The sequence below is a fragment of the Rhea pennata genome, chromosome 6 (genome assembly GCF_028389875.1).
Source record: "Rhea pennata isolate bPtePen1 chromosome 6, bPtePen1.pri, whole genome shotgun sequence".
Taxonomy (NCBI): Eukaryota; Metazoa; Chordata; class Aves; order Rheiformes; family Rheidae; genus Rhea; species Rhea pennata.
The window spans coordinates 32613568-32629761 of record NC_084668.1 but is presented as its reverse complement, the minus strand read 5'-3'; the positions used below and the strand labels follow the sequence as shown (position 1 = coordinate 32629761).

Below are 16194 nucleotides of genomic sequence, written 5' to 3'. Positions count from 1 at the left end.
CTCTGCGGGTGCCAAGCTTCTCCTGGTTACTTGCAACCAGGACTATTTCTGTTACTAATGCACACAGTTTTCAACAGTAATTTCGTAATTCACAAATGTATCATTCAAAAGTAAGATGTTGTGATCCCAACTTTATTGCTAAAAAGTTGCTAGAATGATTTGTTGTAAACTATTCAGTGTCTGACCTACAGGATTTATTTACTTGATGTTGTTTCTTTTAGATGGTAAACTTGCTCTTAGCCAAAGGGGCAAACATCAATGCTTTTGACAAAAAGGACAGAAGAGCTCTTCACTGGGCAGCCTACATGGGTAAGCCTCGGGTGGTTGTTCCTTGCTTTTAACTTGCTGTTGACAAGCTGACTTGTGTTTTACAATGGGCGAGACATAGACCTTGCCCTGGAAGTAAACGTGGTGTTTACCCTTAACGGGGAAGGGATCAGCTGGTCTAAGCAGGCAGTGTCCATTTACAGTTTTGCAACTGGTGGGATGTTGGCTGTGTTGTCCTTTTAATGCAATTCAAGTGGGCTTTTGATGTAGTTTTTTTTTCCTTTGATCTTTTTATCCTGACTCTAATGCCAGCCTGATGTGTATTTGGACTTGAGAAAATACAGGTTATTTTGAATCAGTTTTTGCTAAGAACTGTATTATAGAAAATGCAGATAAATGTGATCATAATGTTTGCTATTTATCTTTGTTTGAAGTAGCTAAGCTATGATATTGTTGGAAGGTGCCTCGTAGCCTTTCCTTCTCTCAGGTGCTAATTATCAGTTTTTATTCCAGATCGGGCAAGAGCAACTGATGCAGCAATTCAGAATATCAGTGGTGTTATCAAATACTGCTTTAAAAAATCAATTGACCTTATTATTTAATTCAATTTAAGGATGTGATTTATTGTAGTGGAGCATTATAATTTAAAAATGCTAGAATTACATTACTGGTGATATTGATTATTCTTATTCAAGATCTTTTGTGGTGACCTAGCAATATATTCCAGATTATAATTCATAGTCTCTTACCAAGAAGTCTTTCACCTGATCTTTCAAATTCTTTTTGTTCTGGCACTTCTGGAAATGATATAATGGTACTTTTCAAACTGTTAGAAAAGCCTTTTTTCTTTCTTTCTTCTTTTTTTTTTTTAATGCACCGGTGGAAAGACTCTTGTAACAATTGTGATTTGGCTTTTGAGCTAGTGTGCTCACAAAGCGTTTAGGAGTCTGTAGTGGAATTTGAACAGAGTTTAGATAATGAGGTTGAAGCATCTTATCCTATAAACCCTCATTTAGTTTCCTGGGTACTTCAAAGTCTTTGGGCACTTGGGAGTTTGTCAGTGAAGTGTCCTAGGTCCTGCACATGGCCAGAACTGCCTCTGTTGTGAAAGTGCTGCAAAAGTTCGGATGGTACCCTGCTTCGTGTAGCGTTTGCTGTCTTTCAGTCTGACCTAATAATTTTTCAATTATTCTTTATATATATATATATATATATATATAAAAGCTGTGCTTCAACAGGAAGCATAAGGACTATCCCTCAGTTTGCCTTGCTTTAATTCTGATGGTTAGGGCCCTCCTGAGAAGTTTTGAAACTTCGGGGAGAAGAGGAAACTAAGGAGTCAGCTGGCTTATATGTTGCATTTTGAAGTGCTCAGCTCTCCCCCCCTATTTTATAGGGAAGGCCTAATTCAAGAGTGGGCATTTTACTCCTGAAGACACATGTTCTGTGAGCCTGGCAGTCGACTCTGTGTGAATGTCAGAACTGTTGTGGTTATTTCAGTCTGCAGACTGGATACATCTGTGTGTGTGTGTATATTTGTACATATATACAATGTGTAAGTGTGTGTGTATCTATACCCACATATGCACACAGTAAGTTCAAATTCAAGCACTTAGGCCATATATTCATCTTTTTTTTTTCACAAAAAATGTGAATGTGTATGTTAATAATACAGTTTTAGAGAATCACAAACTTTATCCAAAAATCAGTGGATTCAGTAGAAAATCATATGTTGATTTTGGTAGGCTTTGGATCAAGTTCTTCATTCACTTGAATACAGTTTAGTATTCTGTCCTTGATGCTGATGGAAAATTAGTTTATCATTTATTAAATAAATTAGGTATTATCAAGAAAAAAATGAACATTAACAGTTGGGTCTACAGATGACGTCAACAGGATACTTCTGGGAAGATTAATATTGTCATGTTCCTGTACTCACTGTTCTTTCTGCAAAAGGGAGAATAAAACATGAACTTTAGAGAAGTAACAGGGAAAGAGGTGTAGTTTTGTTTCTTTTTAATGGCTGGAAAATAATACACTAAGGGGAAATTTGACAGATGTGATGATGTATGTATTGCATGTATTGTATACATACAGATGTATGTATTGCATAGATTTCTTGACAAGGCCTGCGCCTTGGATTAAAAACATTTATGGGAATGCTCTTTTTCTTGTAAACTCTGTGTGTGTTATGAAACAGCAGCATAAAGGGCAGAGCATTACCAAGAAAGCAGTAATTTGGGGGAAGTGATGCAGTAGGATGGTACGCTCATTGATTACTATCTCTTGTCTTTTGAAGGTCACCTGGAGGTTGTTGCCTTACTGATTAACCATGGTGCGGAGGTGACTTGTAAGGACAAGAAGGGTTACACTCCACTTCATGCAGCTGCATCCAATGGGCAGATTAATGTTGTAAAGCATCTCCTTAATCTGGGTGTAGAGGTATGTGGTGATTTGGTGTTTCTGTGGCTTCCATGTTTCTCCATGTGTTTGAAGATACTAATCTTTCCATATGGACACTACAGGCATTGGCAGAGTTTCTAAAGAAAATAGTTCCCACTTGTGGACCGTGAAAAGTGTCTTGTGCTTCATCTAGTTTGTTGGTTCAAGTTCCAGGAGACATTCTGGACTAAAAATGTGTAATATGGACAATAAATTCCAGGCAACTTTGCTGAAGAAATTGGGGAACATCTTATTCCTATTAGAAGACAGGATAATGAAAGCTCCCTTTGCGCATTATTCCCTTTGATACCATGAGAAGTTGTTCACAGTATGTGCACTAAGTGTTTACTATGCTGCAGTTCAGACAGTTTAAATTTAGGGTCCTTTATTTCCTCTGTAGTTGATGGAGGATTATTTTCACTTTGGAAAAGATCTTTTTTCAGAGCACAGACTTTTATTAGTCTAATATTGTCAAACCGGTTGTACAAAGCAGTGTGATGACCACAAGGGTCTGTAGTGGTTCATCAGAGTTGTCAAATTGCATTGCCTTGCTTTTGCAATGATACTTCACTTCTGCCAGCGTTACAACCAGCAGGCTTGACCTTACAAGAGAAAATAAAAACTTTGTGTTCGCAGGCTGTTGACTGTAAAGTGGAAGACGAATAGGTGTTTCCTGTCATTAGCAGTACCATGCTAATAACTATCTTTAACTTCAACATTCTCCACCACTAGGAATATGATCTTTTAGATGGCTAGAATTTGTGGAAGAGTATTCAGATCATCCCTGAGTCTTTTGTACAACCTGTCGCACCTTACTTTACAGAACAACAGATTAATTCTAAGCCAGTCATTAAAAAATAACATCTTCTTAATTCTATTCTCATAATACAGAACTACTGGAAGTGGGTTCTTATTGAAGTGTAAATGGCTGTGTAATTTCTCCTTCCCATCACTCAAACACCTTCACACTCTTCTCGAAAGAAATCTATGTAAAAAGATCTTAAGCCTGATTCTGTTCACAAAAATTCAGTAGAAGTAATTATTTTTAAAAGATTCTGAGCTTATTATTTATCCTACTTTTCCCCTTAAACGTAAAACCTTTCCAGCTTATTAAAACTTCTGTTTTCATCATTAGATAGTCCTACTATGAGTTTTAAGCTTCAAGTTGACTTTCAAAATTTGCCAATGGGGTAAAAAGTTAATAATAGTAAATGTAAAGTATTCAGAGTTAAGCTCTCTGGGAGTATATTTTTGTCAATGAAATTTGTTGCTGAACAGTATGCCCTCTGACAGTTCAAGCCTCCAGCTATTTCTATTTGCAGTGTGTGATGCATTATGTAAAGGAATAAGCTGATGTCTGTAATTTTAACTGTCTCTCTTTGTTTCACTTTAGATTGATGAAATGAACATCTATGGAAATACTGCACTTCACATTGCCTGTTACAACGGTCAGGATTCTGTTGTTAATGAGCTGATTGACTATGGTGCTAATGTAAATCAGCCTAATAATAATGGATTCACTCCCTTGCATTTTGCTGCTGCCTCCACTCATGGAGCACTGTGTCTTGAACTGCTAGTGAATAATGGGGCAGATGTAAACATTCAGGTAAAACTTGCATTTCAGCTTCAATTTTATTTTATCCTATTTTGCATACATCAAGAGTCTGGAAACTGTAGTAATGAACTGCAGCACGGCTTTAGGCCTTTCTTCGGGGAACTGACTAGTGGAAGAAGAGTGGTGCTGAGAACATTAATTGTTAAACTGGATGAGATTAATTTACAGCAGAAAAGCTCTCAATGCCTTAATAGGCATAATGACAACCTAGGCCAGCCACTTTCCTGAAGGCATGAACCAGTGCTAAAATAAAGCTCTGGTTGCTCTGTCAAAATCTTTTATCAGTGAACAGTGGTAAGTCTAGGAACTATTCCTTTTTGGTGTTTCCCTTCCCCTGCAGCATACATTCAATTAAATTAAATTAATTCTAACAAGTTTCATTTGACTTTTCTGAGAAGTAAGAACTCAAGGTTTTTTTATTTACCTATTCTTTATAAAGCTGGATGCTATTTAGGATATCTGAATGTTCTTGAGATACAATTGATAAATATCGATGAAGCTGGAAGGGAGTTGTTTCAATCCAGCAGAGAGGGTATTGGCATAGGTATTAGAAGACCAAGGATCTCTGAGTTCGTATAAGATCTTGGCTATTCTACCTTAAACTCTACATGTTTCAGTTTCCCGTCTATAAAACTGGTCTCCTAGCTTTTAACACCTATGGTAAGACCTTTGAAATCAGTGGATAGCCAGCACTCTATTTAAAATGAGGTTAGAAATTGTGCTCGCCAGTGAATGCGAAGCTCCATTCCAGTAGAAGTGAAGTGGCATGAGTGGTAAGGTTGGCATCCTTCCCTTACTATTTTCTCAACTCCTTGGCTTCCCCAAGCTTGGTTTCTTCCTCTAGACCCCAGAACACTGCTCTCCCATTGTTATACCTTTCCTTCCTTGTGCCTTAACTGTTTTCTAAATATCTTTTGTAGACATCCTGTTTTTCATTAGGTGGAAATTTATTAACCGAAACTTTTTAATGTCGTGGCTTGTATTTTAGGATGTGTCTGTAAAATGCAAATAAATAGGTTACATTTCTTGAATCTCTCTGAGACTGCTGGAACTTAGCTTAGTGCTTCTTTTGCCTTTTTTTTTTTTTTTTTATTTCTCTTGATACAAGGAGTAGGGAAAATAATGATTATAGTGGGAGATGTTATTTTAAAATAATATTCAAGAGTAGTACATCATCTGTCAGTAGGTTTCTACTAGGCATTATAAACAGGCAGCCAGGCTCTGAGGATAAGCTCATCTCCAGACTATTTCTAGCTTATTGCTAAAGAAGCTGTTATTCTTGTGTGCTTATACCTTCTGTGCTTATCATCATGGACAGATTCAGTCCTACAGCCCTTGAAACCAGTGGAGGTTTTATCTGGAGACCAGCTATAGTTTATTGAGCTATTTGTATTACCTGCAAGATTTCAAATCATTACCATTACTTTAGATGCTAAATGATTGTTTTTATGTTTTGTTTTTGTTTAGAGTAAGGATGGGAAGAGTCCACTGCACATGACAGCTGTCCATGGGAGGTTTACACGGTCACAGACCCTCATTCAGAATGGTGAGTTTCACTGCTGGGTCGATGATGGTCTGAAAGACCAGTCATTGACAAAACTGGAATTATTAGTTATTCTGACCCAGAGCACTGACACAGTAGTCTGTTTAGCTCTCTGTCAAATTCTGCCTTTGAGCTGCACTGGCAGCTCTCGTTCCACATCATCATCACAAGTGAAGTTTTTGGTTGTTAGCAAAATCCCATGTTCTTCCAGCTCACAGTGGTCTATGTAATCTTTTGTGATCTTATACCTGACAAGACTTAAAAGCTGTATTTAGGTCTTTGATCAACTTAGGAAAACACACAACTTTCTCCCATGATGGAAGAATGAAAAAGATCTTCTGACTTTCTTCCCTTGGGAGTCTATGTGCTCTCAGAGCTCGGATCATTTTGTTTTATCCCCCGCGCGCCCCCTTCCACCCCCCACACACATGCAGCAGCTGTACTTCTCTCACCTCCCAAAGCTCCGCAACCTTCTCATAGCAAACCCTCTTCACTAAGTTTTGAGTAAATAATCTGGAAGGGAAGGAGACCATTAGAAAAAGTAAGAAACTAAAAAATAATAGAAAAACAGAAGAAAATTGCTGGAGTAACCAGCAATAGAATCTAGGATTCCTAATTATCAATCATATTAATTAAATATTTGTTTTGTCCAAGAATACTACAGAGTATGATAAATGTTAGAACTGGAGATCTGATGGAGGCCTTGTAGGCCACAGTTTGTTTGTTTAACTACAGCCCCAAACTTGGACATTGTAGTATCTCTTGAGAGAGCTGCTCTGTGAGAGATATTGAAGAAGGCTGAGCAGATATGCTATAAATGAAATGTTTACATTTACAAAAAAAAATGTGTTTTAAATGGAGATCTCTGGTAAATCATGCTTCCTTCAGGTTATCACTCCTTGAATAAATAAAATAATAATAATAGAAAGAGCTGGAAGCAAGCTGAAAGAAAATGTGCTTTAATGCAGTTTTGAGTTGTTTACTCAGATATGATAGCTATTGTTTGCTCAGTGTGGGATCTGTGTATGAAAGAGTTGGTAATTCTTCCTCTGTTCCTTCAGTCTTCTCTACTCTTCTTCAAGTTACTTTGTATTTGATTCTTCCTGCCTTCATTTCCTGCCCCTATAATTTTAATATTGTGAACAGATTTAATTGCAATTGACTTTATGCCTCATTGTTATTGGATATTGTGGAGGTCAAACACGTGAGTGGTTTATAGTTTTACCCTACACTACTTAATGAACTGGCTAACAACGGCTCAGAATTTTTGGCTGTTATCTCTGAGGACTGATGGAGGAAGAACAGGGTTAAAACTGGAAAACTGCAACTGTGGTACCTATCTTTAAAAGTGGGGGAGCTGGAGAATGAGATATACCCCAGCCAAAAAATCTGAAATGAGTGAATGAATGAGCTGTAAACACTTAGAAGATAGGGAGGCCAATCTAGCATGGATTTCTGAAGAGTAAAACATGCTGAAATATGTCAGTTGTCTTCTACAGCAGAGTAATAGTCTTTGTGAATAGAGCACAGTCCTTTGGCTTTTCTGTGGGCAGGTCATGTTCATGATGGAGTCCTACATGGCTGGAGACTGCACAGCCCCCCATGCAGTCTGTCCCAGCATTTCACTGACCTTTATTTACCATTCAAAAATGCTATATAGCCAGACCTTTTACATATTCTCATAAAGTATTCTTACTGCAAGGTGGTGGTGTACGGTCTGGATGCAAATGTTACAGTGTGGGTGCCTAACTGGTTGAAAAGTTAGCAGTACACTTAAAGGTTAGCAATAAATGGAGCATCCTTGAAATGGAAGGTGTAGCAAGAGGATTTTCAAGTTTTTTCCTGGGTCTGTTACTGTTCAGTGTTTCTGCCAGTAACATGGGTGGTGAAATAGATAGTATGTTTTTAACATTTTGGGAAAATACAAACTTGGGAGCTACTGGTAGTTGGGCAGAAACTGGAGTCAGAATTGAAAGTGATCCGGTAAGACTGGAGAACTAAGTTACAGTGCGAGCAAATGGAAGTAAAAGTAATGCATGCAGAGGGGATTTATTGGCTGCAAAAACATGGAAGGGCAACAGCTGGGTAGGCAGCAGTGCCTCAGAGTAGGATCTGGGGCTTATAGTGGATCACAAGCTGAACATGAGTCAACAGTGTCATGCTGGTTTTTTGGGTTTTTTTCTTTTTCTTTTTTTTTTTGAGAGAGAGAGAGAGAAGGACAGACATCGTACAGGAATATATAAATAGGAGCAGGGTCAGCAAGCACAAAGTAATCGTTTTGCTCAGCTCAGTATTGGTGGACTTCAGCTGTAGCACTGCTTCTGGCTTTCGGCATTTCACTCCCAAAAAGGGTGTGGGCCACTTGTAGAGAACTGGCCGGGAGGCGGAGAATGGTTGGAGTGTAGCAAACCGGGCTTACAAGGACAGATTTGAGTTATGGGTTGCTTGGGCCAAAAAGAAAACAAGGACTTGATAACAGTTTTTACATCGGTAAAAGGCTGCAGTAGAGAAGAAAGGAATAATCTGCTCTTCTGACTTGTGAGGATTAAACAAGAGGTGACAGGCTGAAATTGCAACAGGAAGTTCTAGTTAAGCACAGTGTAGGATTTTCTGGTCCTATAAGGTAAGGAGATACTGGAACAAATTGCCTTGGGCCCGGTGAAGTCTCCATCTCTTGAGGTCTCTCAACAGGTGAGACAGATACCAGTCAACAAGATCATAAAGAATAGACTGAATCACTGACTAAGCTTTTTGAGGTCCTTTCTTACCCTTTTTCTATAATATGGAGGAATCAATAGGTTCTTAACACAGCGGTGCAAATGCCGCCTCCCATCCAGGACTGTGCTCAGCTTGGCAGGGCTGAGAGGATGTGCCAAAATGAGGGCAACTCGGCGCTGCTCCCAGCAGCTGCTCTTGGCCACTGTCAAACACAGGAATTGGACCTGTAATTGGTCTGTTTTGGTTGTTCTTGCATAAGACGTGGAAAAAGCGCATGCAATGCTTGCTGTTTGCAGCGTGGGGCTTCTGGATGAACTCCCGTTAACATCGTTGTGGTGTAGGTAGGGTTGAGTAGCCAACTTAAAGAATGATGGCACCATCTCAGCAATTTAGTTTTGTAGTTTAATTCAAGTCAGCCATTTGTACTTTTAGCTGAGCAGCAAGTCTGAATCATGTTATTTACCATTGTATGTCATCCTGTTCAGTGTTGGGGAAAAGCAATGTCAAGTATACTTGGTGGAATTGGAAAGAATTGGAGAGGGAGGTGAAAATGCTGCTGCCAGAGCATGTTTGGTACCTATTGCTGACAGCTGGCAGCTTGTTGAGCGCTGGTTCTCCATCTCTGAAATCCAGCATCTGTGTGGCTGAACTGGTTATGCTACTTTCATTAAGAGACGGAACATTTGTAGTCACTAGTTCACACTTAATCTGGCTGTGTTAAACTGTATGAAAACGTCTTTTGCAGGAGGTGAGATTGACTGTGTTGATAAGGATGGTAACACCCCTCTGCATGTGGCTGCACGATACGGACATGAGCTTCTGATTAACACTCTCATAACCAGCGGAGCTGACACTGCCAAGTAGGTTGCTGCAGCAGATCTGTTTCTAATTATCAAGTGTGATGTCCAGTGCCAGGAAACACTTGTCCTCAGGTTCTGAAGTATGAAGGTTAAAATGGATAAACATAATTATACTCTGCTTCCTTGGGGGGTATGGGACTGAAATGTGAACGCTTGGGAAGACGGGAGGGAGGGAAGCCCTGCCAAGTTGCTATTGTGCCAAGCTGTGAGGTTGCCAGTAGTACCAGTGCTATCTCTTTTTCCTGAAGTGCTTAATCTCTATTGTTTGAGAAAGTCTGCAGCAAACACTTTGTATGGGAAACACAAGTGAAAAAAAAAATCAAAAGCCAACCAAGGGAATTGTGTGCTTATTCCTTAGTATTTAGATTAGCTTAATTTTCAGTGACATGCCATACTCAGTGACTATCCCTTGTGTCATTGTGATATTACACAGGATAATCAATAGAAAAGTAGCAGTGCAAAGCAGATGTTGCTCAGGTTTTTCTAAGCTCATTGTGACTGTAAAGCCTGCCTTGATGTTTGTGGTTTCTGATCTTCAGCTGGCTGAAATAATAGGACTACTTTATCTGATTAGTGGATTCGGGGCCTCTTTTATGAGTAGAGGGACAAGGAGTGGAAATCAGACACAAATTTCCAAATGTCATTAGTCCTTCTGCTTCAATTCAAGTAGTTTTTTTGTTTTTTAATCTCTTTCACACATAAATCAAGATTATACCCACAATGGGCAGATACTGTGGACTGAAAAATCTGGGAGGTGCTTGATTTTGAAGAGTAGTTGAGTTGAGATGAGAATGCTCTGTCAAAATAAAAAAGAAAACCTAAAGGTAAACCTACAAGTATAGGGCCAGAGCAGTGTCATGCCGTGAGAGATATCTGTACGAAGTGTTTAATAGCAGCATCTTATTCCTGAATATGAGTTTTCTGCAGTTAAATGCACGTCTTCGAAGTATAATTTAAGAGAGTCTTCTGCCTACAGATTACCATGGAATCAATGACTACTTTAACTTACTTGGTTAGGAAAACCTGCTTCCAAATATTTTAGTTTTTGTTGATTTTGGTTTTGAAGATACTTGCAGCTCTCAATGTTGTGTTTATTTGAGGATATCTAAAAAAGTGACACATTTCCCTGTATTCCTGTATCAACTATAATGACTGTCATCGAGTTGACTGGCATATTGTTTAAAACCCTCCCCACTTCCAGTAGCAGAAATATGTGAAGTGAGAAGTCAGCTGAGATACCAGGCAGATCCAAGTGATGCTACTGTTCTAAATAAGGAGGATTTGAGTAATGGGAATGAGCTTTTATATTTGTTCCCTGGACTGGGCTTTGAAAGAGAAAGCCATACAGCATTGTTAGCAGCAGCAGCTACCAACAGTTCAGTCAATCTTTGGAGGCAATTGTATTTCAAGGAGAAAGTACGTAGGCAGTGGGAGGAACCGATGTGACCAGCACTATGGAAGTGTGACACTGGCTAGCAGATGCGCAGATAGTACATTTTGACGAAAACCAGCCAAGACTGGGTGGAAATCTCGACTAACAGAAAAAATGTATTGAGATAACTAGATGAAGGAGATGGAAGGAAATGGCATGGCAATATAGAATATCAATGGTAGCTTAAATGAATCCACAGCTAAAAAAATGCAACCTGTTTAGACAAGTGCAGTGGCTTGGTGGAGCTTATGCTGTTTCCTTTCAAAGAATAGACTATCAGATAATATTTCAATAGATTTACTCCAAGGAAGACATAAATGCTGATGCTGGCAAAATTAAAATGAATACAGTACCACAGGTGATTCCTTAGTGTAGTGAAGCGGCAGGAATGACAGATCTAATGTGAAGGCAAAGATAGGATGGCACTCTGCATTCTGGAAAAAAATGAGTTTTCTAAAAACAAATACATGTGCATATAATATAAAATGTATGCAGTGTTGGAGAGAGCAATATGTCTTTATAAACATCCACATTTTGGGGGGGCTAAAGCTCCATAAGTCATGATGATTCATGATGAACCTTTCATAAAAACAAGTTCTTACGTCTTTGGATCTGTATCTGAAATTCCCTTCCATGAGATCGTGCTCTTCCATCCATAAGTTGTCTTGCAGATATGAGTTCATTTGCTGTTGTTCAGGAGTTCATCATTCTTTAAAAATGCATTTGCTGAAGCAAGCAGTAGATGCTAATCTTGTGGAGAAAGCTCGTTTCAGAGGCTTCATATTTATGTGCACTTGGAGCACTGCCTGTAGAATAATATTTCTAGAATAACAAGACATTCCCCCTTTCTTCTCCCTCCGATGTCTCTGCTCTGAATAGTTTATAACGTAATTGTAAAGAAGATCATGTGTTAACAGGGTGGGGGGAAACAAAGTGAAAGTGAGCATGTGAGGAGATCAGCTGGAGCAAATAAATAAAATGTTTAGTTCTTAGGATGTGGAAGAAACTGCAAGTGGTGTTGCAGTCTAAAAAAATGTGCAAAGAAGAGTAACTGATTACAAAGAATCATCAGAGGAGCAGGAGGTCAAATATAGTGGAAACAGTGCAGGAGAACAGAGTTTTCAATTTCTGTACAAATAAACGTGGTGTGTGTGTATGTATGGTAAACAGCAAGTATGTATGTTTATGCATTATATATATTAAGTGTAAAACATATTTAAGTTAAAATCTTATGTATTTTGACTAGAACTGGATGTGGAAAGGACGGGCTAACTGTATGATGTGCAAATGTGGCTACAAGACAAAATGTTTAAATTCCTGGACGGTGGTGCTTGGAAGTGAAGTGAGAGACCTGTGGAGAGGGAAGAAGTGGAGGTTTTGAAAACCCAAGTGAGAGTTACCTAAAGTGTGTTAACTGCAATGAAAATGAATTTCAGAAATAAGTAAAAGCTGAAGCCTTCTCAGTATGATGCGTCAGGATGGCAGTTGCAACGTGTGTAGCTGCTGCAGGAATTTGTGCATTTGAGGCTGGGAACAGGCTCTAAGCAATAGCTGTGCTCTTACCTCCTCCCTCACTGTATATTCACCTGAGTTTTTGGAAATCTTGCTGCCACATTCCATTCATAACGTCATGCCAAGATTTTGCTGTTTCTTAGTATTTTTAACTCCTGAGCCAGATGGTAAGGAAATACAGATAAAATTAACAAGGCAAGAAGAAGCTGCTTCTGCAGGAGGAGCTTCTCAGGCGCTGTGTTTGTAGGCAGCCTGGATTTTTATGTGACTCTGTGTAATGAGACTTATGCCTTTCAGGTGTGGGATCCACGACATGTTCCCTTTACACTTAGCAGCACTAAACGCTCACTCAGACTGCTGCAGGAAGTTGTTGTCATCGGGTAAGTACCTCCAGCAGTGCCTGTGGAGCTTGAGTAACCTGTCTCTGTGCTGCTTAAGGCCCCTTTATATTCCCTGTTGTGAGTCGTTCCAGCGAAAGACTTCCTGTGCCGCCGTGCGGGGCGGTGTGGTGAGGGTCCGTCCTGCTGGGTCTGGGGCGTGCGAGGCTTTCCTAACCGGCTGCAGGAATTCCTCCCGTCCCAGGGCCATCCTGCCTGTGGCCCTTTTCTCCTGGCCCTTGCAGAGTTTGTGTGCGTTCACCAGAACCAGGGTGGGAATTGAGGAGCCTTCTTCGTGTTGTAGGAGTGTCAGATGCTGCTGTTCCTGTTTTGTTTTGTTTTCCTAAAGTAAAAATTACCTCCTTGAGGCCTGTGTTGGAGCAGGTATTTACATCTCACTGAAGACAGTAGATTTTAGATGGGCGCTAGAGCATGTTTCTGAATCAGAGCCAGCGTAAAGAAAGCAGGCTGGCCACAGCTCTGTGGGCACACAAAATGAAATTAGTTAGTGTAGTATCTGAAGAGCAGTCTCTGAATCCAAAGCAGAGGAAGCAACAGTTTGCTGACACAAATGTTTTAAAAGTTAATCAGGTACCAAATCCTGATATTTTTTTTCCAGGCAGGAGTTCCCGTGAGTGAAAAAACAAGGCAGATCATATGTTTTTTTTTCTAGAAAACTGTTTCATTCCTTAACATTTAAAAATCTCTTAAAACTACATTTTTCAATGACCATGAGTCCTGCAGGATATTAAAAAGTGTGAAAACTGTTAATTACATACCCCGCTACAGTAAACATTGGTGTGCTCTGGCCTTGAGCACCACATCGGGAAGGAAGAGGCAGAGCTCTGGGTGAGGAGAGCTGGTGCTGTCCCGCTTGGCTCGGTGGCCTTGTGCATCTTCACAGCTCTCCCTGCGCCTTCCTGGGGGCCTCTTTCCAAAACTGGAAACAAGCTGAAAACCACACGCAATCAAAACAGCCCCTTCTCGTGTGCAGGCTAGCTCTGTGCATTTTCTCCTTTCTTTGTTTTCTGTCCTCGTGTGCGGCTGTTGCAGTCCTCTTGATCAGGATGGCCCACGAATGCCGGGCGCGTGGTTTCTGGTCCCGGCAGGGACGCGGCGCAGCGCTCGCTGCAGCAGTAGCTGCTCTCTCTGGAGAGGTGCCGAGCTGGAGCAGCCGCTGGCCGTTCCCACCGTGACCTCTTTTGTGACTGTAGTTGCTTGCGTTCTGTTTTTCCTAACTAACTGATTTTTCTGTCTCTGCAATGTTTCCTGTGGTTTAACTAGGACAAAAGTATAGCATAGTGTCCTTGTTTAGTAATGAGCACGTGCTGTCTGCAGGCTTTGAGATAGACACCCCCGACAGCTTTGGGAGAACGTGCCTCCACGCTGCCGCCGCAGGAGGGTGAGTACCCCGAACTGCAGCTCTTTGGCGCGATCCTGGGATTCGGTTGCGGATCTGGTGCAAGTCAGCTTGGCTGTGCCATCCGCAAAGCAGTTTATTGTGGTGGAAGGGGGAAGCAAAGCAGTTTGCCGTAGATCCTGCTTGCTTGAGGCTCTCTTCTGCCCTGGGCCTCACGTAGGGCTTGTGTACGAGGTGAAGGAGATAGGCTGCCCCCCTCCACTGCGGGGAGCTGGGCTGTGGTTTGAAACATGGCTTTCTTGGCAAAAACTCTTCCTTTTCATGGCTCTATAAAGACTGCTTAGCCTTTGGGTGGGGATGCTGCATACTCACCCAGGGCTTTTTAGTGGCCAGGCTTGCTGCTGAGGGCTTGTGGTCAGCAGGGAATGGTCAGCTCCTAGGAGCAAAGTGGAGGGAGGAGAAGGAGCTGTGGCTATTGGGAGCTGCTGGCACAGTACAGTTATTCCCTGCCTCCTCCTGTGGGCTGTGTTCTTGCCTCAAAAATGCAACTTCGCAACCATTCCCATCCGAAGGCCTGCCTGGAGTCTGAGTGCAGCTCACCTCCCTCCCTCCCATTTTTCAGGTGCAAGTTTAAAAGCTTCTAAAAGAAGTTCGCCAAACTAGAGAGATGGTTGTCCTCTTGTGGCAATGCATTACTGATGAGTGATGGGAGCTCAGAAATGGAAACGGATGAAAACTGAAATATGTCAGTTTAGTTTGTAACTGTAGCATCCGGGTCATTTGAACAGTCCAAGTAGTTGTTAGGGGAGTTCTGCAAAGTTAACCTTGTGAGATTGACGAGGATTGAGTTTTGACTCTTCTGTTGAGGACCTGATGCTCAGAAGACAGATGAAAATGGAGCCTTGGTTGGAATCCAGCTCAGGTTCTCTATGGTTACAGCCAGCAGAAATGGTCATCCACAGTGACTGCTTGGCAGTCTGAGTAGAAGTTGTTTTTGCTCTGTGAGGGACCAATATGGAGATCACAATTTTCACTGTAACAAGAATCTAATGAAATTGTTCCAAGTGCTGGTTTTATTGTTTTTGTGGTACTCTTCTTATTGATACTTGTGTCCTATTTATGATAATTGCTGGAACTGACATTATTATAGTGTACAGTCCAAATTCTAATTCTTCCATATGGCCAGACCCCAAAAGATTAATTAAAAAAAATGCAAGTCCAAAAGAGGAGGAGAGGCTTCGTAAGAAGCAACAGACACCCGTGAAAACAAGCCATATTTTTTCAGTGGTTTACTGCAGTTGTCATCACTATCAAGTTTTTTTATTTTTAGTACACTGTGGTGAGTGTTTTGTAGATATTTTATGCAATAGCAATTTAAAGAAAGGATGAACATACATCACTATATTGCATCCAGTCTGCTTTTTCCTGGAGCTGTAGAGTAGCATTCTTTTTCTTCCCTCCCCCCCTCCCCCGCCTTTTTTCCCTCTGACATATGCCTGTAACTCCCATTACATTGATCAGAGTTGTATGGGTACTAGGAAAAGAACATAATTCAAAGGTCTGTTCTTCTGGTTCTGAACAGAAGTGATTCATTGCCCTTGTGAATGACAAAGGAGTCTTGGAAAGTGCTAGGTTGCTTTACATCATTTTCTGCTTTACTCTCATATGTTTATGTGCTTGAATGACAAAAGATGTGAGAATTCAGCTATTTTATTTTTCATTAAGAATCACCTGAGTTTAAACAAGATGAAGAAGAAGTTATAATTTGGTGAATTCTTTCAACAGGTACAAAGCAACAGAGCCCAACTCCCCACTGATAAATGCAATAAAGCAGCAGTTTTAATTATTATGCCCCTTATTCAGCAAAACACTTAAACACATGCTTAAATCTATCAATAGTCAACAATTTATGCAAGCATAAATATGAAACTAATCGTTGTGATTAAATCTCACTGAAATAAACACGATTTGAGCAAAGTGCTTACTGTTACATGCTTTGCTGAATGGGGATGGACTTTGTTAAATGTCACCTCTTCATTGTTAGTCTGGTATTTTATAAGCTAGCAAT

General features: G+C 40.5%; 1 protein-coding gene across 6 annotated transcripts in view; it reads left to right on the top strand.

The window, feature by feature from the left end:
- Positions 1-16194, top strand: part of ANKRD44 (ankyrin repeat domain 44) — a 137866-nt gene that overhangs the window by 77436 nt on the left and 44236 nt on the right. For all 6 annotated transcript variants that reach the window (XR_009958789.1, XM_062578843.1, XM_062578844.1 and 3 more), the window contains 7 exons: positions 222-309; positions 2567-2709; positions 4103-4315; positions 5792-5870; positions 9331-9445; positions 12687-12769; positions 14105-14168. Coding sequence is in view for 5 of the 6 variants with exons in the window: in XM_062578843.1 (XP_062434827.1) it covers positions 222-309; positions 2567-2709; positions 4103-4315; positions 5792-5870; positions 9331-9445; positions 12687-12769; positions 14105-14168 (785 nt within the window). In the remaining variant the exon portion in view is untranslated. The remainder of the gene's footprint in view (positions 1-221; positions 310-2566; positions 2710-4102; positions 4316-5791; positions 5871-9330; positions 9446-12686; positions 12770-14104; positions 14169-16194) is intronic.